The sequence below is a fragment of the Pygocentrus nattereri genome, chromosome 6, assembly GCF_015220715.1.
Source record: "Pygocentrus nattereri isolate fPygNat1 chromosome 6, fPygNat1.pri, whole genome shotgun sequence".
In the NCBI taxonomy this organism is placed as follows: domain Eukaryota; kingdom Metazoa; phylum Chordata; class Actinopteri; order Characiformes; family Serrasalmidae; genus Pygocentrus; species Pygocentrus nattereri.
The window spans coordinates 21670991-21698759 of record NC_051216.1 but is presented as its reverse complement, the minus strand read 5'-3'; the positions used below and the strand labels follow the sequence as shown (position 1 = coordinate 21698759).

Sequence of the window (27769 nt, the reverse complement as noted above, 5' to 3'; positions counted from 1 at the left end):
TATAATTGTATTGACTCTTACTGTAGATTGTACTTACAAAGCCATGTTTGTCTGTTGATCAGCATTAATAAAATGAACAGGAATATTTTATTTCTTTTATAATAAATCTCTGCACTCAAAACTGAATTCAAAATCTTATGTTTTCCACAGCCAGGAGTGTCTGCTGCAAAACACCTAGAACTTATGTCAGTTGCAAAAAGCACCAAATTATTAGACAGGCTGGCATAGAACTTGAACAAATCCACTGTTAAACTATGGTATAACTTTGGTATTTCAAATAAACAGCAAAATGTGCACAACCCCTAAAATATCTATGTCACTACAAAGAACCCACGGTGAAATGCTTTGTGCAGTGGTAGAAGCTGGTGATTACGTGTGTGTGTGTGTGTGAGTGAGTGGGCTATGAAATATCTGAGTGTCAGGCCACTGTCACCTCTGAACACTGAACGTAAAGGGGTGTGACGAAGAGAGAGTAGCAGCTCTGGTCGTGTGGGCTGCAGTGAGCAGAACCATCCAACAGATCAATCATGCTGCAACTGTGGAATATACCCCCATACAACACACACCCACACCAGTACACTGTCCTAAACACACACTGCCCTCTGAACACACGCTCAATAAGTGACACACAGATAAAGGCATCAGTGCTGCTCTGAGTGGGGAGAACTGAAAAAGCTCAATGGATCAACGTCACAACACTGCCTGCAAAGGTCAGGTAAAAAAAAAAAAAAAAAAAGTGAACAACTTATCTTTTCTGTCAGAAAAGTTATGTAGTATCAGAATCAGCTTTGGAGTGGAATAAAGACCTAATGGAATACATATTGCACCTCAAGTAACTTGTTCATACACAGAAAACTATCAGAACATTTTTGTCTTAAATCCTTAAAGCTGGCCTTCTCTACTTTGCTAGTTCATGTCCCTGGTCATACTGCACATGATTTGTTGTATCATAAAGTTTAGACAAACTTCTTCTCACCATATGCTTCAATTGAAATGTAATGACTTGGGTCCGCCTCTAAAATGTTTTCTGATTTTTGATTACATCATTGCGCACCAGCACCCCATCAGTTGGCAAAAACGCTTAGCTAACTCAGAGACCGTCCCTGGTACAGTGCTTCACTTGGAAATACATCACGGTGTTGGGTATTATTCACATTTTTAACATGCTCTTCTGCATTGTAGCTTATCTGAAGGAAGGTTACCTTGATGTGAAGAGCACTGAGTTATAGTTTTGACTGTACATGCTGTAGTTTACACTGATGTGTAAAAAGATTAACAGAGGCTCTGGGGGATGTGGTAGGGGTTCTTATGTGAAACTCATAATAAAGACATTCCTAGTGAAATTAATATTGCATTTAAAACAGTTATTCATATACAGAAATCTATTAGCCTAAACTGAAGTTTTTCTTTCTTAGGATGTATTCTTCTCAAGGTCTCAGAGCAGTATCTTGTAGTGCAAACTTTTGAAAATACTAAGGCCCCCAGTTTTGAAAGTGGACGATGAGCAGTAGGCATCAGCCGAATTCCTTGCATGCCTTTACCTGGTCTGGTTTTAAACACATCCTTATGCTAAGCTACCATACTTCAGTTGGAACTTAAGACTAGCTGGACCGTCTTGGTCCAAACCCTTATAGTAATAGTTTCATGTGAAGAGTAAAGGAGAGTGATCCAAGTGATATTTGCTATATAATTTATTGTAGATGTTTGGCTTATTCTACTGCTACCAGTCTCTTCCCTTTCTAGGATAAGCAGATATTCTTTCAGTTACGTGGACACAACTGTGAAGAACCAAAACTCTGGTTATGATCATCTTAAATCAGAAGATGAAGGAAGCTGTAACAAGATGGTGTGGAGCTGTAGTGGTTAAAGGGTTTGAAAACCAGCATTGAGTAACCTGAGCCAAGAGGCTGTATGTTTAATTAAGGAGTAAATGTGTTGGAACCTACACCATTGGCACATCCTGTGCATCATTTCATCTATTAATTTCATTATATACTAAATAAATAATATGACATACAGAGACAGATTTCATAGAAAAAAAATCTCACATCGAAGTAAAAGCCAGGTCGCTCTTAAGCAATTAAATCCATCATAGCCCTGCTGAAAAAAGTCATAGAAACCATTAAAAGTTGGTTCTGTGTGGTGTTCAACCAATGGGTTGTTTTACTGATTGGTTTAACAGCTGTTTTGGGATGGATTCTCTAATGGTAACGATTAGGCCAATTCTCATTAGACATCATCCTAATGGTTCAAATGTTCTCTTTTTTTCCAGACAAGTCATTGGCCATTAGTTGTGAGATCATCTAGCTGCAGTACAAACATGTACACAATTTATTTTTCTGTGAATTCACTCCTCTATTTCAATGCTAGGAATAAATTAGTCCTTGAGTCCTGAAATTATGTACAGATATAGATTTCATACCAGATTGTTCTCAATATTAATATATGAACTAACAGAAAATACAAAGAAACCGTGTCCAACAAATTGCATGAAAAATGCACCTACACTTGGAGCTATAGCGCCATCTGTAGGACCAAAAAACATTTTGCTGCTTGACATCAGAAATCACATCTGTCCAGACAAGTGGTGACCAGTCCTGCTCCTGAAGATCTAACATCCTGCAGAACTCTGCACCAGAGCAAATCTAACACCTGATCCAACAAATAAAGAGAAGTGATGATCTGGATCTGATGTGTTCGGTCAGGGTTCAAAGTTAACTCTTCAGGAAGGCAGAGCAGAGCTGGTATACAACTATAGAAATTAGGAAGGCAAATCACAGTAGCTCAGTGAACTGTGTCCCCTTTTACCTCACTTTTCTTGATATAATCACTACATTTAAATCAGTGAGTTTATACATTTTTTTTAACCTTTGTGCTAAGGTGCATTTTCATGAATGTATGACCTTTCTTGAGAATATCATATAAAACAAATTCACACAATAATTTTATGCTGTGATTTGTCCATTGAATTGGGGACAATAATATCATACAGGAAACTGGTGATGTCTAATGGTGACCATTAATTCAATTCACATTACAAAGCTACTTATATTATTTAAAATAAGTTGTTTATATTAATAAGTAAATCTATTTATTTAATAAATAAATGATTAACAGTTTGCTGGTCCAGCAATGGTGAAGTGGACATTCTGTGTGTATTGTTTCAAGGGCATCTATCAAAGCAACTTTCTATTACATTGGATACAAAAGAAGGCTAAAATTGTTTGTAGAGTCCATATTCCAATATTGTAATGCAATTATTAATACTGTATTTTCACTCATTTTTGATGCATATTTACTCTAGCATATATTAATCTCAATGCAGGCAGCAGGTGGTGCAGTGCAGTAAACCTAAGCACCCGTGCTGCAGTTCTGGCTGCATCCAAAACCGCACATTTACATACTAAATTGTGAGTTAAATTTGTACACCGTTAGTAGTACAGGGGTGCTTAATCTTGTTCCTGGAGATCTAACGCTCTGGAGAGTTCAGATCCAACACACCTGGCTCTAACTGTCAGATCTGAAGACCTGAAGGCCTTATTACCTGGATCAGGTGCATTAGATTAGGGTTGGAGCTAAACTCTACAGGGTCGTAGATCTCCAGGACCAGCACCCCTGGTGTATACTACAGTACAGTAGTGTTGTTCAGTCCAGTCTCTGCCTGGGGACCATACATTTCTTAGTCTGATCTCAAAATTATTTCAGTCTTGTCTCTGTCTCAACACCATTTTGACCCAGTCTTGTCCCCCAGTCTTGGGGTCAGGTGGACTGAAGTCACTGGAAACTAATCTTTTCATTACTATTGAATATCAATAAAATCATCTAACAGAATAATTTCTCTACATGTTCAAATAAGATCTGAAGGCAGAACAGAATGTTATTAGTGTCTTCTCATTTAATAATAAAAATGGATGTGTGTTGTTTGGTTTTTATTTTGACTTTGGATAAAGACTATAATAAAATAATTAATACTATTTAGGACAATATATTATTTAATGTTATATTTACAAAATACATTATAAAATATAACATCATTTATAAATATATAGCATGTATAATGAAAGATGAATGTACAATTAACTATAAAGTAATTTTAAAATGTCCCTTTCTTATTTTTATTTTTATATTCTGAAAAAAATTATTGGGCTTGTCACAGCTTCATCGCTCCTGGTCTCCATCTTGACTTGGACTCTATGCGTCTAGGTCTCTGTTTTAACTCAGATTTGCCTCTAGTGGTCTTGACTGCAACAATGCTTTTTGGTTTTGGATGGGGCCCTGTTACTAGATACCTGTAACTGAAGACTATCAGTGCTGTGTTCCCTGGTTTTATGGGGCAATACAGCAAGTCTGAGAACCAGTTTGCCTGCATCTTCCAGGAACTGCTTTGTACAGTCATCTCACAAAGCTTAAACCTACCACTGCTTCCCTATTGTGTTTTTACTGCTGAGCTTTTTGTCTGAGTGATAATCAAAGTTGCCCAATCTGAAGTGTCTGTGGCAAAATATGAACCATACATGTCTCACCATTATGGTGGAGGCTCTAACTTATCAAATTATAAATCTTAACTTGCAGTTTACAAATATAGCTTAAGGTTCTAATGCTTGAAAATCTAGGTCAATGTCTAATATAGGACAAACGCAAAAATATATAGGAAAATCTTTAAGGCTAGGCTAACTAGGACACGCAGGAACTATAACCATGGCCAGCTAAAAAAAAAGACATTGCCTGCTACTGAGTCCAAGGTTCACCTCAAGATTTTATCTATAAAGAGCAGCAATAACAAACACAATATGGCAGGGTGGTGACATCACATGAAAAGACAGAACCTTTAACATGGCAAAAGCAAGTGCTGTAGGTAGTGATGCACTGTGAAAACGCTGTTTGATGATTTGATGTCTTGTTCATTTGAAGCACATTTTGTGAGCCACATATAAGATTAATGCAAAGTCAGTACCATTCATTCAGTTCATGTGTATTTAGTTATATCTGTAACCTTTGTTAAAGCTACATAAAATTGAATAAAATATAATAACAAATACGCATTTTAAAAAATATATTTAACAAAAGCTTTTTGCCTATTTTCATACATTGCAAAAACATACTTGAGAAATATATTTTTGTAAAATGTTTTTCCATATGGTTTACCTTACCAGGTCAAGAAATACACACTCTACGCATTGTTAGGCCCAAGGAGCATGCAAAAATAACAGCTAGGATCATTTTGAAATCATTTTAAACTGACCCAGAGTCAGCAAAATGATTTTGACATTAAATCTTGACATCTTACATGGCTGGCATGCTGTTACCAGGTTACCTACATTTAACAAGTTAAAACAACGTGTATGTTTTACAGTATTTCCCTTAATAATAATAACAAACTAAGCTTGTGTGTATATGTTTCTCAATTTCCCGATTCCAGGTGAGCTAAGAAACTCTCCATCCTCGTTGAGGTTGAGGATGTAACCGATTGAGGCAGCTGTGATAGATGGAGGACTGGTCGCCCCCCTTGCGGTGATCTCTGATGTTACAGCCCAGCAGCGCCAGGTTTCCTGCTTACTGGTGTCAACTAGGAGGGGCGCAGACGCTGCGACATGGAGGTAAAGGCGGTTTATTAACTATCCGTGCCACGGGGATGTGATTGCATGAGGTGTAAAAACACATTAGAAGAGTTTCACTGCAGTGCACAGTTAATGTTTGTTAAACTGTCGCTGCAGCTGCAGAGAACGCGTTAGCCACCTAGCTAGCTAGCTAGCTACGAGTCTGAAGTCCTGGCGAATTCGTTAGCCAGCGAGCAGCTCCGTGTCAGTTTCATGATTTCTTGTGTCATCTAGCTAGCTTACCACATATTTCCAGCAATTTCCTAGCTAGCTAACTTAGCTAACGCTGCGTATTTCCTGGTCTGAAAACGTTTGGTAACCGAGAAAGTTAAGCGAATCGAATAGTAATCAACTTTACTCTTTATCCAGTGTTAAAATCACGAGGAAGAATGTGGAGGTTTTTACCTTTGCATACCATATTATCTTAATATTGGTAGCATGAGGGTTGTTTGTTAACGTTGGGCAGGTAACGCTAGGAAATTCTGGGTGTTATCCATGTTTTCAGTATAACCTTCTCCATCGACATGTCGCAAGTGTCACACAAGCACTGGCTAACAATATGGAGGAGAGAGTGAGGAAAAGCGCTCTAAAATGGCGTTTGAGGGAAGCCGCCTGGAATATTCTAGACGTCGTTGCGGCTGATGATGATACAGTGACCATGTTCAACCAGCTTTACCCCTAAAGAACACAGCCAGCGGTGTAAACTAACGGTTATTGTTGACGTAAGTTAATGTCTATTAAAGAATACGCGTCTTCATCCTAGTCCGAATGAAATACGTAATCTACAAGCGAATAAATTACCTCTTAACATCATCCACAGATTTCTTATCCACTGAGCTCTGACAGTGAACAGTTATTTCCACTCTCTTTGGCGACTAATGAATTATTATAAACATTGTTTCTTGCTCAGAAAGGAGCGTGTTATTCATCTGTCCTGTGCTAAAGACGTTGGTGGATAGTAAGAATTGTTGTTGCAGTTTAGGCAGAAGAATATGTGGTCATTTTGATGTGTTGTGTTTTCTTTGTCTCCTGTTTTATATGGATGTCATCAGGGCCGTGACAGTAAGGAGCCAGAACAGCTGAGGAAGCTGTTTATTGGCGGCCTCAGCTTTGAAACAACAGAGGACAGCTTGCGTGCTCACTTTGAGCAATGGGGCAAGCTCACAGACTGTGTGGTTAGTGAAATCTACAGTGCTATTTGGAGCTTTAATTTGATATTATTTTGGTACTGTATTTTATTGAAATGCTGTCTGTTTTATTGAAGACTCGAACTGTCAATCACTGTAATTACTCTTTTACTAACTGCTTTCATCCATAGGTGATGCGGGACCCGGGGAACAAGCGATCACGAGGGTTTGGTTTTGTAACATACTCATGTGTAGCTGAGGTGGATGCAGCAATGAAGGCCCGGCCCCATAAAGTCGATGGCCGTGTTGTTGAGCCAAAACGGGCTGTTTCCCGAGAGGTATCGTCATACGCTGCTACTCACACTCCTGGAAATTAAGTACGAATTTATTGATATCCTGTATGCCTTGCAGATAAGCCTCCACACAAACAGAATGAATTGAGATAAAGAGGAGTTAGTTTGCATTAACAGCATATTTAACAGTATATTAACTTTACGTTTATTATGTTAATTTAGGACTCAAATAAACCAGGGGCCCACTTGACAGTGAAAAAGATTTTTGTTGGTGGGATTAAGGAGGACACAGAAGAGTATCACATACGTGAATACTTTGAGCGGTATGGGAAGATTGAGAGCATTGACATTATGGAGGAGCGACCAACAGGGAAAAAGAGAGGATTCTGTTTTGTAACTTTCGATGATCATGACACTGTGGATAAAATTGTTGGTAAGAGAATTATGTAGAATTGTCTGCTGTTTCGTTGTTGCTGCTGTTGTTCTGCTTAAGTATGTACTAAAATTTCCCATTTGTGTTTCTCTCTCTAGCCCAGAAATACCACACCATAAACTCCCACAACTGTGAGGTCAGGAAAGCACTACCCAAACAGGAAATGCAGGCAGTTTCTAACCAGAGATGTAAATGTTGTTGTCAATTAAAAGTCAAATATTTTGTTTACATGTTTGTGAGAGGCACTTGTTATGGTTTTTATTTGTCCAGTGTCATAGTGTCCTGTGTGTTTGTCTAATTCAGTTCATTTCAGATTTTGGAATTTGTGCAACTCTAGTGAAAATGTGAATATTTATTATAAAATCTCTTGTTTTATTTTACAAATATAAACAACAACAGGAAAGGAAACAAAAAAGACATAATTTGTTTTCAGGCTCCTATGTTTTTCATGTTTGTTTTAGATCGTGGTGGTGGTGGTGGTGGTGGTAGTGGGGGTAATTTCATGGGCAGAGGAGGCAACTTTGGAGGAGGCAATTTTGGTAGAGGTAGGAAATAAAAATTATCTTAAATTTGAAAGCTATCTGTTAATATAGATTGATATTGCAGAAAGTATATATAATACTTTGTTTTGCACAGGAGGCTATGGAGGAGGCAGAGGAGGCTATGGAGGAGATGGTTATAATGGATTTGGTGGAGATGGTAAGACAAGCCATATTTTGATGAGGGAGTATTGACCTGACAGATAGTAATTACTGTTTCTTTATACTGAGTAGAGATAATTTTTTTGAGGTGTTAAAGGGGCTGCTCTTATGTTTTCAGGTGGTAATTATGGTGGTGGCCCTGGTTATGGGGGTGGACGTGGAGGATTTGGTGGGGGCCCTGGCTACGGTCACCAAGGAGGAGGAGGAGGCTTTGGAGGATATGATAACTACAACGATGGACGCAATTTTGGAGGTAATTGCCTTAAAGTGGTGGATACCATTTAAGGCCATTTACTGAGGTCAAATCATTTACACCAACTGTCCAAACCGATCAGTTTCTTTGTTAACAGTATAGCCTTCTTGCAAATGATATTTATTTGTAGTTTGGAATGTAAACGCGTGCTTAAATGAAATACACAGGAAGCTTTTGGCTACCCAAGTAAAGTCACGTACCTTACCATTGTTCACTGTGACTTTAAGGAAATTTCGGTGGCAGTGGAGGAGGTGGAGGTGGAGGAGGAAACTACAATGACTTTGGAAATTATGGAGGCCAGCAGTCAAACTATGGCCCCATGAAAGGCAATAACTTTGGAGGGAGGAACTCAGGTGGACCGTATGGAGGTGAAACACTTCTCTCAGACTATGATGTACTGTATTTACATGTCATGTTAGTGGTGGTGTCAGCGTGAGGACAAATGCTGATGTTTTCTCTTTTTTTTTTTTTTTTTTTCTTCTTCATGTTTCCAGGTGGCTATGGTTCAGGTGGTGGTGGCGGTGGTGGTTATGGCTCAAGGCGGTATTAATGTGCGTATGTTTGTGGTAAGTTTATCACAGTAGTTAATCAGCCTTAGACTTTTGCTGACCTAGTATAACTTTTTTTTTATCCTGTATCTATTCAACAGGCATCAGGTGGACAGTTAGCAGGAGATGAGATGAGAGGAGAGGTCAGGAAAGCAGCAGGTTACTGTGAGAAAGCCAGGACCTGCTAGTCAGAGCACTAAAAATGGCAACTCAAAGAAGGACTGTGCACATTAGCTACAAAGAGCAAGAGTGTAGCCAGGTACTCATGATCTAGTATGTGTTAGTGTATGTACATTCCTTTGATCCTCTTTGCTAGATTTTACCTCATTTTCTTTTACTTTATTGTGTACTTCAGAAAACCTGCTTTATTTTCTTTTCGGAGTGATCTATCAAGTGTCACAGTCGTTGAAGTCAGCTTTTAAATGGTATGGTCTTAAATGATTTTCTTTCCAGGCTACCAGATTTGTATCTTTAGATTATATAGGTATTTAGTTATTACACAAGAATCAAACAAACTAGATGAAAGCATTGGTATGGTTTTTTGGTTTGAGTATTATTTTATTATTTTAATTTTTTTTTAAGGCAGTGATGTTTTATAGTGTCAAGTGTGATTTTTCTGTTGCTAGTGTGTATGTGCTGTCTTGCGCTGTATGAAACAAAGTAATAAGCAGTGTAGACTTGTCAGATTTGAGGGCATGTAAAAGATCCACTTGTATAAATAGAAGTCTAGATTGTTAAACTATTTTGAAAAGTGAAAAAAGAAACCAGATTAAATAAAGTTGTGTAGAAAAATTCCCTAATTGAAGTTTAGTGCATTATTGAGTCTGGAAACAAGTACAGTTGTCCTGCGTGTTTGTTGTATGATTTGGTTTGAAAGTGTTGGACATTATGGATTTATTGGCTACATTTTTAAAACCATACATATATAAATAAGTAAAGGGGTCTTGAACGTGTAGGCAGCGAACATCAAACAGGTTTCAGTTGTCCAGTGTGGATGTCAGACCCTCAACAGGACCAGTCAGTGAGTTGCAACAGAAAACATAAAAATCAAGGGATCAAGAGCCATGTCTGTGGAAAGCCATCAGGTGTTCCTCCAGAAAGCTAGCGTCTGTTTTTCAAGGAGTAGCCTAACTTTCCAAGAGCAGCTGACGCTAGTGAAGAAAGACTAGCAAGTTCATGGATCCCAGAAGTGTGACAGCCAATGCTAGCCAGCAGAGGAAGGGGAGTGAGTATGAGGGTTTGAGACACAGTTGAATAAGAGACAAAAGAAGAAGAAGATGGCAGTCTTAGGACCAGGTAAGAGTAACCATTCTGCTTAATTTACAGATTGAAAATGAAGCGGCTGGTCAGAAAATCTTGTATGACACGTTTTCAACGAAAGTTCTGGATGGGTAAGATTAATTCTTTAAATTGTGTGGACCTTTATAAAATATCCTCCCATAACCACAGACAGAACCTGATCATGAAATGTTCGAGAGCGCTACAGTTACTGTGAGTATATTAGTAGGTGAAAAAGATCTCATAAAGAGCAGTAACATAATCAGATTTATTAATGTCTGTATTAAATGACAAAATATAACAGCATTGTCATACAAGGATGAAGGAACTGTAACCGTCTTTACCAAGTGGTGCTTTCACTAGAGTACTTGGAACTGTTAATATTAATATGACACAGTGGTAAAAGTATTTTATGTTATATTTATGTTTTACTTTGTCAACTAACCAAGAACGTGAATTTAGCCATAATTTTACTCAAATCAATGAAACCTCAGTGTTCACAGGCTCACAGACAACGCGGTGAAAAACATGGGTAGAACGTAAGAGCTACTCACTACTCAAATATACATTATACACAGTGTCACTTCTTATATAAATATTGTTAAGTGTATTCTTTATATAACATAAATATGCAAAAAATGTGTATAAATTTGTTCCCACAAGTTGATATATTTTGTTTAATCTTTCAGCGCATTTTTATTAAGGGAAATTAAGCATAAATCTGCATAATTGAATGGTTAAGATGCAAAAAGGAATGTTACTCAGAGTGGTTTGATATGAAATGCTCTATTCTGAAGAAACTCACTGAGTCAAAATTGTTCACAGTGGTAGTGATAAGAACCAGATGTTTGAAGTAATTAGGGCCTCTTGCAGCTCCTTCACAGAAAGTAGTTATAATAATGGTTATTAAAATGCTGCCTGATGTTGAAAGCATCATTTTGCACGTTAGTTTTGTTAAAGGCTTTGGCCTTAACAAACTCTGTTTTTTTTAAATACTCTAACAGTATTGAGGTAAGTGTTGCATATAAAAACACAAGACTTGTGTGGTCATATTGGATAATACACAAAATGGCTATTTTTGTGTTATGGACATCAAAACCCCTGGTTTCTGTCACCACCACTGTAAAGACATCTTGAGTCAGTAAGCTTCTCTGCAAAGAACCATTGATTTTGTTTACATATCAACCATTGAATTGCACAGAAAAAATCTAAATAAGTGGAGGTACATGGGGACTGCACAAGTTAAAACAAACAGTATGACCTAGTCCAGAAAACAAAGTTTATTTTTTAGAGTTGTTTCAACTCTAAAAACTTTTACTAGTATGCCTGTACAATGAAAAAAGTGCATTTATATAAAAGTACATATAAGTACATATCTCCTTTCCAGATAACGTTAAGTATTATTCTATCTGTATGACTGACCTTAACTCATGTAAAATTAGATATGGATTTAAAAGATTTTTAAATGCTCTATTTATAAGATGAAACTAATTGGACTTTTGCCTGCATTAAAGATAATGTGCAGTTTTATTACCTGCTAATTCAACAGTAGTACACTGTGCTTAACTGACCACACCCTGGAGATCAGAATTGATCACATAGTATAGTTCAACTACAGACTAGCTTATATTTCCTATTATTTGGATATGGGAGGATATTATTTAGATATATAATATTTTTCCCCTCGGGGATATTAGTAAGTTGTTTCTTTGATGTACATCTTGTTTTTGTTTATCAGAATATTTATACTTTAGCTTTGTGTGAATGTATGTGCCTCCCATGACACTATTTTTCAATAAAGGTGATTTTAACAAATCATTTTCCCTGTAATTTATGATGGTTTTTCAGTTCCTTTTGTAGACAAAGCTTATCTTAAAAAAAAAAAACACTCAACCTGGCACTTTGTTCTCTTAACCTCTTCACCAGGTTTATGAAACATGCTTTAGACCTTGCACTCATACTACAGCTCATACTACAGCAATGGCTTGACTTTTAATTGAACCCTTTGAACTTGGTTACACAATGTTACTGAATTATTAGGGCTGTGTCCAAACTCAACAGGTTACAGCAGGTAAGGTCATGAGTTGAACCAATGAGTTTTAAAGCTGTCAGAAGTTATAACTAATGAAAATGTAGTTTATCAATATAACAATAGAACATTGCATTAGCAGAGGTGGAGCTGTGGAGAACAGGACTGCTGTTCTTTGAATTAGAGACAGCACAGATAGTCTTGTATGTGGTGGCTCTTTGAACCGGCCTGTCCTGTTTGTTCAGTCAGGCTAATGGCTTCTGAAGGGCCTATGTTGAGGGGGCTTGGTTTTCAAAGATAGCTTTTTGAGGGTGAAAGTGCCTGGCAGTGCAAACACTACAATGTGCAGAGCTCTGCTTTTCTTCTGTGTTTGTCCAACAGGGCTTAGTGGAGCCATCATGCAGGTTTCACATGGGCACTGGTCAAACAATAGAGCTCTGTTGCATAACCCTGTGTGGTTTAGGCTCCTAGTTTAAGAGCAGCTTGACTTGTATGTGTGGTACACATTTTACACAAACACCCCTTTCAAGACAATAATAGATTTTTTTTACAATAAAAACCTAAGGAATTGCATGGTGTCAGAGTACAGCATAAACCAGCATGCCTGTTTCAAGCACACCCTGCATTGTATATAAAGCTCTAAGCCTTTGTCATAATTTAACACAGTAACTATCAATGTGTGTTGTGTTTAATTTCTGCAATGACAAGTCACCACCTGATTAAATGAATGTTTTATTTTTAAAAAGCATGAAGAGAAAATTGCAAGAGAATTGTAAATTAAGATATAAAAACATACTTAAGTGCCAGTGATTGCAACAAAATTGATAGCTTCCTAAAACATGATATATACAGTACATTGTTTGATATTTCAATAGCAAATAAAGTATAAATGTATTTACAAACCATAAAGATAAAACCATCTCAGATAAAGTATAAAGAAGTACAAAATAAGATATTAAGAATATTAAGAAAGTAGGATAAGCAAAAACTATATAATAGTTCTGCCATGTTTACTGCTAAAGCTTAAGCATAAACACCTATAAAGTTTTTTTTCTTTTCTTGTTTTGCATAGTACTTAGCTAGAGAATATGCAGTACCAAGAAGGAAGCAGAAAAAGTGCTAGTTGCTCTTGATAAGAGTCTTTTTGATGCGGGGGACGAGGAAGACGCTGCCGTCAGACGTCTGCTGTAGGGAGTAGTCGTTGGGCGAGTAGGGCTTGCCCTGCTCATCCTTCAACATGCTGAACACTTCCAGGTACAGGGAGTTCAGCTGCTGCTTCATTTCCCTCAGGCTTTTGCTGTTCTTGCTCTTCTCCTTCATCAGCCGCTCTTTCTCCTCCTTCAGAGAGTCCAGCTCATACTCCAGGCCCACGATGTTCTCCATTTTGCGCTTGCGGCAGTTCTGCGCCGCCACCTTATTCTTGCCACGGCGGCGAATGTCCCGGACCAGCGCCAGCTGGGCCTCGTTGAGCTGGTGCTTGGACATCAACTCGTTGAAGTCATCCACAGGCAGGTTGATGATCATGTCTACGGTGAAGGGAATCTGCAAGGTCTTCGCTCTATGTTCATCACGCGAGATCCTTGCCTCTAAGCGCCTCTTCTGCTTGTCTTTGGTGAATGGAGGTGTGGAGAAGCCGCTGGCCTCGGCTGGCTCTGACTTTGGCTGTTCGATCGCACTCTCTTGTGACTGGCTCACAGGTGATTTCTCTGTGAGGGACTGTTGGGGACTGTCACTTTGGAACAAGAGGGGAAACATTTCAGCATAATCTGATTCTGCACTCCCAGGACCATCCTCTGTGTCATCCATGTCTGAGTCGCTGAAACCAAAGGAACCATCTCCGTTCAGGGATTTTTCGGGAGAGCTCATTTTGGGACTGGCATCCAGAGACAACCCGGAGTCAGAATCTGGAAATTCTGCCATGGCTTCAGGTTTGCCTACATTGAAGTCTCCAGGAGAAAGGCTGTGCAGGTCCATGGGTTTCAGCAGGGGGTCACTGGATAGCTCTTCCAGTTGGTCCACTGTGTTTGCCCCATCACATGGGAGAGTTGCACTATTCACTTTAGCCTCCATATCAGAGTAGAATATGTCTGAAAAATCATCTGATTCAAAGCCTTCATTTATATCTTCAGCTTTCAAACTTATCTGATTTAGGCTAGGAGGCACCACACTGTTAAAAGCTCCTTCAAAGGTATTTATGTAAGCAGGAGGGCACATTTCGGCAGTGTTAGTGGGGATGTCTCCCAGTTCAGGCAGATACTGGCTGTAGTTTGACTCTTGTATACTGGTAGCAGGGGCTGGGTTCACATATCCTGACATGTCCAACATCTCCTGAATGTTCAAGCAGTGCTGAAAAATAAATAAAAATGCAACAGATCAGAGTAAATCACAAATTAGAGGAAAGCATTCTGATTACTTCAACAAATATGAAAGGAAAGGAACATTTTAACTTTAATTTTGCTTGGATCTGGTTAGGTCTGAAATAGGAAGCAAAACAAAAACAAGTGAGGCAAACATTCCCCTAGTAGCTAGTCAAAACCAAAGTGTGACCATAAAGGTGGGTCATGTGGTTGGTTACTATGGCAACAGGCAGGTTGAGGCCTCTCTATACCACATAAGCTGGGAACCAGATCACAAGGTTATGTACCTGAAAGTGTATCTACGGTTTTCTTCCTATGTAGCCAAAACTCCTAGTGTTGAGACCCAACTGCTAGCTGTTGTATCTTTCTCAGCTTGTGAAAGATCTGTAGAATTATCCCATGATGGTAAGTGTGTGTCCTGTGCCATACCTGCAGATCCATCCAGGTCTGGTTCATAGGGCCTGGCATCAAGGGAGTCTGGGTAAGCATGGGCATTTCTCCAGGCATCATTACATGGCTGTTGTCTGTGGAGGGAGGAACGGAGGGATCCAGACAAGGAGCAGCAGACTATCAAAAAGAGAAACAGATAACAGACTTCAGTTGTTCAGTGATATTCATTTTTTAAAATCTATGGCTTCAAACAATATGCTTCTACTTGACAATATGCTTCTACTTCTACTTTATGAATACATCAAAATTATTTTACCTCTGCTGACTCTACTAGAGGGAATGTCTCTGCCAGCAGTTGCATGCACTCATCAAACGACATGGCATCTCCATCCTCTTCAGTGAATGCCACATTCTGCACGTACAAAACCAGACACATCCATGTCAGACCAGTGACTTCACACCCAGAGGAAAACACTTAGGATTTCAACCTCTGACATTTCAGATCCTCATCCCTGATCCATTTCAAATCAATAATTCAGTGCTGAAACACTGTAGGATATCACACCTACATGAATACTGCAGTAGAGTGCTGTTAGTTTGTCTTATACAAAGGTGTTTCTTTGAAGCTGTGTGCCATACTCAGAAACGTGAACCACCTGAGTTCCAGTAATTACACTTAAAGCAGCAGTAACCCAGCAACCAGCATCTGCACCCCACTGGGTCAGCAGGAGGGTGGGGCCTTTCCCAGAACAGAATGTATATGGAGAGCATATGTGCATTTGGGAAAGCATATATGTTTATGTGTATGATCTCACAGATGTTTGTTACCTTTTGTCTGTGTGTATGTAATAGACACCTCTGCAGGAGCCATCTTAACTTGCATTAGAAGTTATCTGAGTGTGTATGTGTGTGTGTATGTTTGTACATTTTCAGTACAAACATCTCCTGAGTTTATAGGAAAACTAGAAAAAGGAAAGCTAATATACAATGTCAGGAACACTAGACAGATAATTAGAACACAAATTTTTCCAGTATTTTTCTTGGTGCCCCCAGTGACTGGATTTGTTTAATTCCACCACCAGGACTCCTGATTAAATTTAATGAAGGGTAGCTTTACTACCTATTGCATTAACACTATTTGAGCAAATAAATGCTTACTGTTCAGATGAATAGCTTTTAAATCTAATTTCAGGTCTAATCTGGTGCTGAAAATCTTCACACAGAAATATATGGGCATATCCAAGAGGTTTAAAAAGAACAATTTATGACACAGTATATTATTTAATAAGGGTGATTGTATTAAACATAATATGGCAGTACTATTTCTTGTGTGCGTAAAGCTAACTCCAAACAACTTATAATATAAAAATCCTGAAAGTGGCATTTAATGTTTTGGAAACCCTTCATATACATGATTATATGGAACATGTCCTGACACGTATAAAACAAGTGTGTGTGTGTGTGTGAGAGAGAGAGAGACCTCTACAGGTGCCCTGTTAGTTTGCATCAGAAGGTTATTCAAGTCTGTGTGTGTGCGTGTGTGTGTACCTGTGTGATCTCTGCAGGTGCAGTGTTGGCGTGCGTCAGAGCATTGTTGGCAGGGGTGGGCCGAGGCACAAACTCTCCAGTCTCTTCATCAAGCTGTAGCTGGGCGAGAAGAGCTTTCTCCTGCTCTCTCACTCTCTGCTGCCTCTTCTCCTCCTCCAGCTCCCTCTGCCGCTGTAACTGCACCTCCTTCTGCCTGTAGCTGAAGTCAAACACCTCCCTGCCTGCTCCCAGGTCTATATCCTGCCTCCACAGGATGTCAATCAGATCCATATCCTAGAGAGAGAGAGAAAGAGAGAGAGAGGGAGGGAGAGAGAGAGAGAGAGCAGCTTTCAGCACCTTTCCACCACGCCCTGTGAGTCTCTGAGGGATCCGCTGTGTTCAGCTACACAGCACTGCACACGGCTCCCATCCCATCTCGGCTCACAACTCACAATGTGATCATGAATGTAATGTAGAGGAGGCAGCATGAATAATATATGGCCTTCTCCTCTTTCCTCACATCTTTGAGACCCACCCACAGTGGACTGATACACACTCACATGCTCAAGTGCACTTCAGACATACATACAAAAGTTACTGGCCTTAAAGGCTCCATATTTTTTTCCAACCCTTTGAATCAAACAAGTTATTTTTGTTACTGTATGACCTGCTGTGCCTTATTTGAAAAGCAGCCCAGTTGAGCATGAATGGGCTGGGCCAAATTGCTGCTGTCTGAAAAGGGGGATATATGTTAATGTGTTGGTCTTTGAAAAATTAATTCAAATTAGGCTGTTTTTTTCAGTTTACATATAGGCTGGGTGGTGTGAAAGGTACATTTTTAAATTTTAACCCTGCTTACATACTACATGACTCTTCAAAAAAGTGAGTAAAATTTGTTTTTTTTTTTCATGGTGCCTCACATAGACAAATCACATAAACAAATTACTAAAATGGGCTCTGTTAACTTACAAAAGACCCTTTAACACATTCAAGAAAGGTCCAGATGCAGAAAATGTCTGCATGGTGGAATATTTTACTCTGGTTTAGCTAGAACAGAATCAATTTATGTTTGACTTCTTATGCAACATGTAAAACATTCAAGTGCCAATATGATCCTCCATAACTGATGCTGGCTGAATGAATAACAAGAGCAATCAACATGTTAAGGTGGACTGCCGGATGCATCGTTTACCCAGTATGAGCAGATCATTGAGAGAGCAGACAGAAAAGGCCACTTTTAACTTTGGTGTATCCTTGTTATCAGAGTTTGTTGACACAGCCTTGATAAAGAAGCAGAATCAATAATGATGTCTCTCTACGTTTAAAGCAAGCCAGAGTTGCTGCTTAGGAAAATATCAAACCTCCCAGCACACGGAACAAATTGAGACGGTAGTTTTAAAAAACTGCTGTAAGTTTTGTAACTAGGTCTTTATTGGACTATCTATTGACACCCTTGCCAAAGACATTTATACGCTCAGATATGACAAAGGTCACATGAGCAGATTCAGACGAAATATCACAGGTTGGTTTAGCTTCAATCCCTTGCCTTTAACAGACAGAGAAAGTAAAGAGCCATGCATAGAAGAAAAAAAGTTCAAATTCTTCTTATCAAATAACATAACAGCAGTAAAATGTCACAAACCAGAATATATAAAAAATGGCAGAAATATGATTACTGTCCAATACATAGTAAGCCTGAGTGAGCCAAGCCTTCAGAAAGCTTGCCTTTTACCTCTGCATGGCTGACAGCCAGAGCTATTAACAGCCATTAAATCAAGAATGTCTAGAAGTAAACAGTTAAGTCTCCTCTTCCTCTTTCCATCCTCGCCCACCATTTTTTCAATCCATTTATTTACAGAGGGGAAACACAGCATATCTACTGGAGTATTGTATAAAATCTGTTTAGAAGGTCAGAGAAAGATGTAGGAGCATGTGACTCTGCTAAAGTCTGTAAAAAATCTACTTCCTCTGAATGCTGATCACAAGGCATGCCACCAGGAAGAAGGGGGACTACACAAAGCAGAAGTAGCTACCACATAAAAGTGGCTGTTCTGTTTTTACTACTTGAAAGTAACTGTGTTTGCATAGGTGAAAGGCCTTAGTTAGAAATAAAATGATTTATGCCTCATGGAAAGATGTATGTAACTAACCAGATATGCTGTGTCCAAAACCACATACTACTATGCCAATTAATATGTCAAAACTAGTACATCACCATTAGAAGACTATTCATTAGAAAAGTATGTATAGCATAGTAGCACACACTTTTGAACGTAGCCATAGTTTATGCTTCTCTACATACTGAGAGCAGAAGAAACTTGTTTCATGCAATCCGTTAGAAAAACAGACAAATGCTCTCCAAGACAAACAAAAATTCAACAAATAAAATATTACCTAAACAAACTGTAAACCCATAAAGCCAAATACAGGCCTTCTAAGAGCAGCACTGCTCAGCAGTAACTCTGTGTGTATCTGAAGCCAGACATGCAGCCTCCTTCAGCCCTGAGCTCACTCCGACTTCTGTATTATGTCAGGGCCTTCCCGGCACAATTCAAGCCAGAGACGTTCACTGGCAGTAACATCAGTGCTGTGAGTGCTTCAGGCCAGGTCTCATTAATCTATGCGAGTCAGACACACTTTCCAGGCCCCAGATTACAGCCACAGGAGGGAGGGGGAGGGAAGGAGAGATGATGAAATATCTAAACAAGAACTAAATGGATCCCTCTCACGACAAGCCTGGCCTGACCTCCTACATACAAACAAAACCAACTCTCTCTTTTTCTCTCTTTTCAATGAGAACAATCAATGGAAGTATTAGATTGTTTGACTTGGACATTCTTCTAGGTGTGACTGTTTCTGTGGGAGTGTTTCGTAATTTCAAAGCCTACTCACTGTCAGCAGATAAAAAGCATAACTGTGGAGAATGAATTAGTGTTTTCATCACTAACATCCTAGGGTATGATAAGGTACCTTATAATGTTCACAGGGTATGAATAAAATGCACCTTTTCTTTAAACTGTGTTTGAAAAAAAATAGAGTAATAATATGTATTTGTAGTTTGATTTTTGGTCCTTATATAATGTCCTATGATCATTTTACCCCAATGTTAAAACAGGGTAACAGCTTTTATTACAAGCTTCCATTCTACTTTTTCTACAATTTCTAGCCATTAAAAATCTGACAACATGACAAATTGGGTCATGATTTTTTTTTGTTACAAAACACCACACCTGCACTAATCTAGGTAAACCTTTAGGCTCAAGCATTCAAATGCAAATCCTTATGTCAGTTTATAAACAACAATGGTAGGTTTTAGATATAAATTCCAATTTAAAACATTTCAGAATTTGTTTAATCTAATATTCAACAGAACTACTTTTTACCATGGGAACACTGTTTCCTGTAAAAATTACATCACTGGGATATGAAATGTATTGTGGGCTGTGAGTATAAATCTCATATCTAATATTAAAGTAAGCATTCTGTGGTTGATCCGTGTAACTGTGTGGCCTTCATATACTGATTAACTCCCCCTTTGGGAGAATGATGCAATCTTTGAGGAAAACTACTATAAACCAATGTCAACACAATATTTTAGATGTGTTCTTCTAAACGTGACCCTACAGACTTATTGTACTACCTCTAGACAAAACCATGTTTATGATTGTAATATAATACTGTCATTACATCAGTCTTTTAAATACCCTTCCACATTTGAACAATGTGACCATTACCACACTCAACACATTAAGTGGGTTATGATCTTCACTAGACTACAAATGAGGAAGTAGAATGGTAAAAAAAAAACTTGCGTCACTTCCTTTTAACATAATCTATTGGCTTCTCTGTATTGAAATTAGTGTATGATACCTACTGTAAAATGAATTATGTTTAGGAACATTATCAGGATATCAGTCATTGAGGTCCATGCTCCCTCATTCACCTACATAATATGATCACTGTCATATTTAACATGCAGACTATGATCCTCTGCAAATGAGGAAGCAGACTTGTAAAAATCAAGTTTATTTCCAGCTAAAGCGAGGCCTCAGGCTTCTTCTGTAAAATAAAGGAAGTGGAAGAGTTCATGCGTTGTTATGGCCTAACAGAGGCTTTCCATTTTACAGTACAAAAAGAAATCTGGTTGCCAAACCTGTTCAAAACCTGTTTACTAAACACTCCAGTCAAAGGCAGAACAGACCAGCCTGATAATGGGAGGTGAAGCAAGTTCAAGAGTACCCTTTCTGCCATCATGTGATCATACAGAAAGGAACATCAACCTATAGATCCTACTGAAACACTCAGATTTCCTTCGGTCCACATTGTAGCCGTGTCACATTTGAATAATTTGTTTGCTGTCACATATTCTGAAGGTGTCACCTTTGTCCATCAAGAACACGCCTACACGTCGGACAATCGACTCCTGCTTGGGGCTGTGTGCTTAGTGCCATTTTTCTACAAAGCACTGTGCTCAGTTTGCTTAAGGCTGATCTCTTAATTATATGTATAACATCTTTACGTCATGATAAAGTGGTTTTTTAAAAAACAACGACATTTCTGACCAGGACCGCCTCCAACTGCTGTGCTAACGCTATATGCACACAGCGGAGCAAAGGTAACTTCCGATGCCCCGGACGATATCACAGGCAAGTGGGGCGACAGCACTGCTGGGGGGGGGGGGGGGCTTCAGACAACCCACGGCAAAGGCAAAGTCAAGAACCAAAGCTAGGCTAACAACAAACGATGTCTAGTGATAAGAGAGGATCATATGACTGAGGGCGTGTGAACACAGGCAACTTGACATTTGTCAACTGGAAAACTGTGTTTTTAATTTTCGGAACTGTCTTCTGTCTCTGTTCTTATTTCGGACCAGATAGTCTGACTTCCATGACTTGGCAGAATTTTCTACAAGATGCTTGGAAACAAGTGCTGGAAACGCCTCCTTGCGATACGGAATAAGAAAAAACAGACACGGTTCCAGTAATTTCCTTGTATATTTGGTCAATGTTGTTTAAATGCTCCTGGGCGGGAATATAAATGTGCGAACAACCTTTATACCTTTTTATTGATAAGACCCAAAAAGTCGCACACAGGCTTAAACTAGCCACAGTTAGCGCTGCGGACCCAGCGATAAGACAGTCCTGGTGTGTGGGTGGGTGTGAGTGCGAGTGTGAGTGTGTGTGTGTGTGTGTGTCTTGCCCGGAAAATAAAAAGTTGAGGCTCTCGGTAACCTCCAGAACCTCAACGACCCAGAGGTAAAGTGAAATCCAGAAAAAATGAAATACTCTTTCAACATAGCTGAACAGTAAAAGACGTCATCGTTCCTCAGTGTGATGTCAAGACCCAACAAGCGAACAAACAAACAAATATTTACCTGTTGACTTGGGTTCATTTTAGGCAACTCAATCTCCATCATTTTAGCGAGATACAGCCTTCGTTAACGGCGCGATACCCCGTGCGTTAGTTCGTTAGTTTATATTCCTTCACAAAGACTGGAAATGAAAAAATCTAATGTATGAAGTCGTCACCGACTCCGTCACCCGGCCGCTGATGAAGGAAATAAAGTCTGTGGAGTTATGAAAATGTACGGAAAGCCCCAGACATTTGATGGGCGTGTCCACCAGCCCTCGATAACCAATGAGAAGCGCGCGTTGACCGGCGGCGGGATCCGCCCCATTTCAGACTCATACGCAACCACAGGCAATCGGGCAGCTCCTCCCACTGTGTTAAACATTCAGAATACTAATTAAAAGACAGTAAAATAGCAGGCTTTACGTTTTAAAGGTCAAAATATAAAGCCTGGAACTGGTATTCTTTGTAAGTGTCTTTTAAAGACATAAGTCAGAGACAAAAATAGGTTTGATACAAACGAATATGTGGTCCAAGGCACAAAAATGCACAAAACGTCAGTGTCAGCAACTAATGAGAAACTGGTCAGAAACACAGAGACTGTCTCTTAAGCTTTTGGGCAAAATACTCTAAGTCTGTAGGACTTAACCAAATAAATAACTCTTAATTATCTTTACTTAAGTACCTAATGAATATACATGAAATAGTATGTTTGCCTGTATTTGCATTAGTAAGTGTAACAGATGAGTGAAGTAAACCTTGCAAAATTAATATAGTGCAATTGTTACGTTTTACACAGCCTCCAAACTCCCACTCCCACAGCTCATGAAAATCTTGATGAACAACTTATGAACTAAATCAGGTACTTTACGAGCAGGAAAAACTGTGTGTATAGGCCAACAGTATTGGGCCTGAGAGGAACAGGTAGAGACAGAGGATAAGATCAAATCCAGGAAGAGTCTTCTACCTTCATACTTGAGAAGTGAAGTGCAGTGATATCAAGCACACTACATATTCAAGACTTCCCTTCTAATTCAGCTACTTTAAGATGAATGCATTGCTGACATAGGCACTACACACTTACAGCTTGTACAGCATCTGCAGAAAAGCTTTAGCCTAAAAGCTTGCAGTAGCCAATACCTATGGTTGGCCTAAGAGGTACACTATATTGCCAAAAGTATTCGCTCATCTGCCTTCACGCACATATGAACTTGAGTGACATCGCATTCTTAATAAATAGGGTTTATTATGATGTGGGCCACCCTTTGCAGCTAAAACAGCTTCAACTCTTGTGGGAAGGCTTTCCACAAGGTTTATGAGTGTGTTTATGGGAATTCTTGATCATTCCTCCAGAAGTGCATTTGTTAGGTCAGACACTGATGTTGGACAAGAAGGCCTGGCTCACAGTCTCCGCTGTAATTCATCCCAAAGGTGTTCTATTGGGTTGAGGTCAGGAATCTGTGCAGGCCAGTCAAGTTCTTCCAAACCAAATTTGCTCATCCATGTCTTTATGGATCTTGCTTTGTGCACTGGTGCACAGCCATGTTGGAACAGGAAGGGGCCGACCCCAAACTGTTCCCACAAAGTTGGGAGCATGAAATTGTCCAAAATCTCTTGGTTTGCTGAAGCATTAAGAGTTCCTTTAACTGGAACTAAGGGGCTGAATCCACACCATAATCCCCCCTCCACCAAACTTTACACTTGGCACAATGCAGTCAGACAAGCGCCGTTCTCTTGGTAACCGCCAAACCCAGACTTGTCCATCAGACTGCTGGACGGAAAAGCGCTTTACACCACTGCATTCAATGCTTTGGGTTGCACTTGGTGATGTAAGGCTTGGATGCAGCTGCTCGGCAATGTAAACCCATTCCATAAAGCTCTCTACACTGTTCTTGAGCTAATCTGAAGGCCATATGAAGTTTGGAGGTCTGTAGCAATTGACTCTGCAGAAAGTTGGCAACCTCTGTGCATCATGCACCTCAGCATCCACTGAGCCCGCACTGTCTTTTTACGTGACCTCCCTTACGTGAGCTGAGTTGCTGTCATTCCCAAACGCTTCCACTTTGTTATAATACCACTGACAGGTGACTGTGGAATATTTAATAGTGAGGAAATTTAACGACTGGCCTTGTTACACAGGTGGCGTCCTATCACGATACCATGCTGGAATTCACTAAGCTCTTGAATCTGCATGCCTAGGTTCTTGGTTTATACACCTCTGGCCATGGAAGTGATTGGAACACCTGACTTCAATGATTTGGATGGGTGAGTGAATACGTTTAGCAATATAGTGTATAAAGCCCCCTAGCACTGGGTTGTGGAGCAGTGCAGCTGCATTTTCTGGAGTGACTAAAATCTATCCAGTACCTCTGGGGCAAGTTGGAGTGGTGTTTGTGGTCCAGAACCAATTGTCCAACATCAGTAGCTGACCTCACTAATGCTCTTGTGACTGAATGTGACCAAATTGTCACAGAAATCATCCAGCATCTAGTGCAAAGCCTTCTCAGAATAGCAGAAGCTGTAACTGCAACAAATGAGCACAAACTCCCCTTTAAAACCCTTGATTTCAGAAGAAACGTTGAATGAGCAGGTGTCAACGAACCTTTGGACATACAGTGATTAAGCACGACGACCTCGATTACCAACCTGTGTGAAACTCCAACTCTGTCTGTCTGTCAGCTTGCGACCTCTACTGGTCAGATGTCAAAATCTACTTTCAGTAGGAAATTAGAGGCCTGTAAGTGCCACACATTGAATTTCACTTAGGCTTTTTGTCACTTCCAATCCCGGAATATTTCACCATTCTGATTTTGTGTATGACAGTAAAACTGCTATTAGGACGTCAGGTGTTAAGCTCGTTGGGCTAGTAGCACTGAATCAATTTAGGCCTATCCGTCGCATCTAATGGACAAAATCTGCTATGTGTGGCCGGATATGTGAGTTCATTCGATATATTTATTTGTATTTTCAGGCCTGTTCTGTAGCCCTATAAGCATTCCGCCACCTGTGTGTGAGATGAACCATAAGCCCATCGCAATTAAGCTGTGCTCGAAAGACGGCTGCAGCTAAATGGGGCTATTTTTATACTGACACGTATCTGCTAAGAACCTCACTTTACCTCCAGCACTACCTAACAGGCGTCCACGGTAGGCCACTGTGTGTTAAACTACACAAAAATGAAACTTTTCGCTCCCTCTCTGCCTCTTTCTCTCTTTCCCTCCCTCTCGAGCGCGTCCGTGTTTGCGCGTTCACGATTGGCAGCTCCACGTCGACATTCTTCCAGCTGCGGAGTCCGGTACACGGGAGAGAGAGAGAGAGAGAGAGAGAGAGAGAGACACGAAATCACCTCACCGACATTGTCCAGGGCCTAAGGAAGGACGCCAAGTGCCAAATTAACGCAAAAAATCTTCGCTGGCTCTGATAGTCTCGGCTGCCATATTTGGACATGGCGTTTTTTTGTTTTTCTTTTTTTGCATTTTCTCTCTTTCGCCTCGTGCATAATGTGCTGAGTTGCAGCTGTGAGGTCCAGCAGGTATGTTCTCTAACATTTTGTCTTCTGTTCCGCTAAAAGTATTGTGAGGCACAATGCACTGCTTTAAATGCACGTATAAGGGCACAATCTGTTCTTTTTAATGATTAATTTCCAGGATCCCACCAGCGAGCAGCCAACTTCTCTGAATATGAAAAAAGTTTTGCATTTGTAATATATTATGACATGGTGCCGCAAAAATCTGGATAAAAGACGTGATTTCGTGCGCACAGATGTCATTCTGGTTTGCACTGCATGCAAAGTCTTTCTAAGTCATTTTATGCACAGTTCCTAAATGAAGTACAACATTTAAGTAAAGTGAAACGCGACCCGTGTGTGAAAGTTAAGCATTATGGATGTGTTGGTGAACGAGTCAAAGATTGACTTTCATGATAAAGAGGATCTTATTCACAGCTCCGAATAGACACGTCAGCTGTTTCACCTATCGACTGCTCCGGTTGTTAACAACCTTGAAGCTAGGTAAGGCTGAGCCTGAGAGTAAACACGAGACCTTCTCACGTTTTGTCATGTCACTTTCATTTTGCACAGCTGCTTATTTCATTCCACACAATGTCGTTTGTGCTCATGCAAAACGTGAGTCAACGTGTGGCCAATGTGCGACTCCATATGTAGCTGTGTGTGAAGGGGGTTGGGGGAGAATGGGTCCAAGTTTCCAACTGTAGGCATCTTATCGTCCTTTAAATTCCTCTTACAGCCATTATAGGCCTTTGGAGTGCAAGCCTCTTCCAGCTCACTTTCAGCCATATTTCACTCATGTTTCTAAGCTTTTATTCATCTGAGTATGAGATAATATGGTTATTATAAATAAATCTAACCTGTCTCTTTACCCCTCTGTTTCATTCTAAAGGCAGTGAGAAGATGAGAAGTCCCATAGTGAAGGAGGATTAGCGTGCTTCTTCTCTGGCTTTCCAAGTAAAGTTCTGTGATACACTCCGACTCTTAATTGTTTGCAGTCAGTGCATTACAGAACTTTGTTTTGAGAGTTTAAAGCTCTGGCCTGGAGGGATCAAACTATTACATCTGGAGGGAGGGATAACCACCCCACACAAGCCCCCTAGCAGCACTTAGCTCCATCTCTCCCTTGCGGATCACACACAAATAAAACTGCTCATTGTGACTGTCTTCCTTGATATCTCACTCAGTAGTTTGTAACATCTGCGATACAGTAACATAAAATAAAGAAAAGGCATGTAAAGCACTGGCAAAGGTTTTGTATTAGTATGTATACAAATTAATTAGCCAACAGTTTTCAAACATATCATGTTCATTTTGATGTGACCATATTGCAGCCACCAGCATAACTTCCAGTGGCCTTGTGTCTACAGAAATATACATCAAGAAAACCATAAAACAATCAACTTGAGGAGTGTGTTGTGTCTAGTTGTGAGAATTACCCTTCACCAGTCACTATTCAACGTGTAAAGCAAAGCCCTGTAGTCTAAAGCTATTAAAATGGAGAGTGTGAGGTTTGGTGGGAGTTGTTACACAGTCAGACCCACAGGAGGCACACTACAGACTTAGTTGATCTGAGAACAGTTTTGCCATTTGACTTAAATGGCTAAGGTGAACATTTGGATAAATGGAGCTGCTCCTGTAACAGTGTCAAAGATCAACTTCTACCCAGACTAGCACTTACCTGGCTTTCTGCTGAGGGTGTATGACTCTACAGAAGAACATAGGTAACAGGAGTAGAAGTAGGTTGCCACACCTCCCAGGCTTAACATACTCAACCCACATTGCAGTTCCTGCTTCAAACCCCCTGTGAAATGAAATTTGATATAATTGAAAGTAACTCTACTACAATCAGAAAAGCTGGTTTTGTTAGAATTTTCGAGAGGCAAGAAAGGTTTCTAAGGACATTTGTTACTCATTTACATAAAAAGGAAAGAAATTATTTTTTAATTAATGGATGATATACTTTCCCTTCATGTAAGTCTCTACAGTTTTTCAATATGCCAAGTGATTGTGTATGTCATTTCAGCACAATGAAGTGATTAAACATGTAAAACAAAAGCAAACCTAATGTTTGCAGAGATAAAAAAAAAAAGTGCCATGTTATGATTGCGTACACAGTATACATTGTACATTGTGCAATTATACATTGCACACAGTACAACAACAATAGAACAATTATTTGTTTTAATTGAAGCTTACGACAGACAAATTAGCATATATTTTACCTATAGCTGTTTAGGGGCTTGGTATAGAGCTGCTGTCACGGTTTTCCATTTCTAACAATCTGCTGGTTAGGCTGCCACTCATATGCACACTCAGTGAAATCTGGGACCTCCGGAAGGTCTAAAGTTCAATCTATCATAAATAGCCTACATTGGTCTG

The 27769-nt window shown here is 39.6% G+C and overlaps 2 protein-coding genes and 1 long non-coding RNA gene across 6 annotated transcripts; 2 read left to right on the top strand and 1 right to left on the bottom strand.

The window, feature by feature from the left end:
• The first annotated feature begins 5461 nt into the window (after window positions 1-5461).
• On the top strand, window positions 5462-12060 carry hnrnpa3 (heterogeneous nuclear ribonucleoprotein A3). Of its 4 annotated transcripts, none has more exons than XM_017692340.2 (11): window positions 5462-5597; window positions 6650-6772; window positions 6916-7062; window positions 7240-7450; window positions 7549-7638; window positions 7912-7995; window positions 8087-8149; window positions 8270-8404; window positions 8632-8772; window positions 8899-8970; window positions 10279-12060. In XM_017692340.2, exons 1-10 carry the CDS (start codon window positions 5592-5594, stop codon window positions 8952-8954), a joined length of 1056 nt encoding a protein of 351 aa, XP_017547829.1. In that variant the 5' UTR covers window positions 5462-5591; the 3' UTR covers window positions 8955-8970; window positions 10279-12060. The 4 variants fall into 4 exon arrangements, with proteins under 4 accessions (XP_017547829.1, XP_017547827.1, XP_017547828.1 ...); XM_017692338.2 differs by having other exon boundaries at window positions 8899-8955; window positions 9054-12048; XM_017692339.2 differs by having other exon boundaries at window positions 9054-12048.
• A 1258-nt stretch (window positions 12061-13318) lies between these two features.
• Window positions 13319-21949, bottom strand: nfe2l2a (nuclear factor, erythroid 2-like 2a). Its single transcript, XM_017692337.2, has 5 exons — window positions 21908-21949; window positions 16555-16827; window positions 15323-15418; window positions 15046-15183; window positions 13319-14605 (listed from the first exon to the last, which is right to left on the bottom strand). Exons 1-5 carry the CDS (start codon window positions 21947-21949, stop codon window positions 13379-13381), a joined length of 1776 nt encoding a protein of 591 aa, XP_017547826.1. The 3' UTR covers window positions 13319-13378.
• A 3156-nt stretch (window positions 21950-25105) lies between these two features.
• On the top strand, window positions 25106-27527 carry LOC119263626. Its single transcript, XR_005130398.1, has 2 exons — window positions 25106-25414; window positions 26280-27527. It is a non-coding gene; the product is annotated as an uncharacterized LOC119263626 (long non-coding RNA).
• The last annotated feature ends 242 nt before the right edge of the window (window positions 27528-27769 follow it).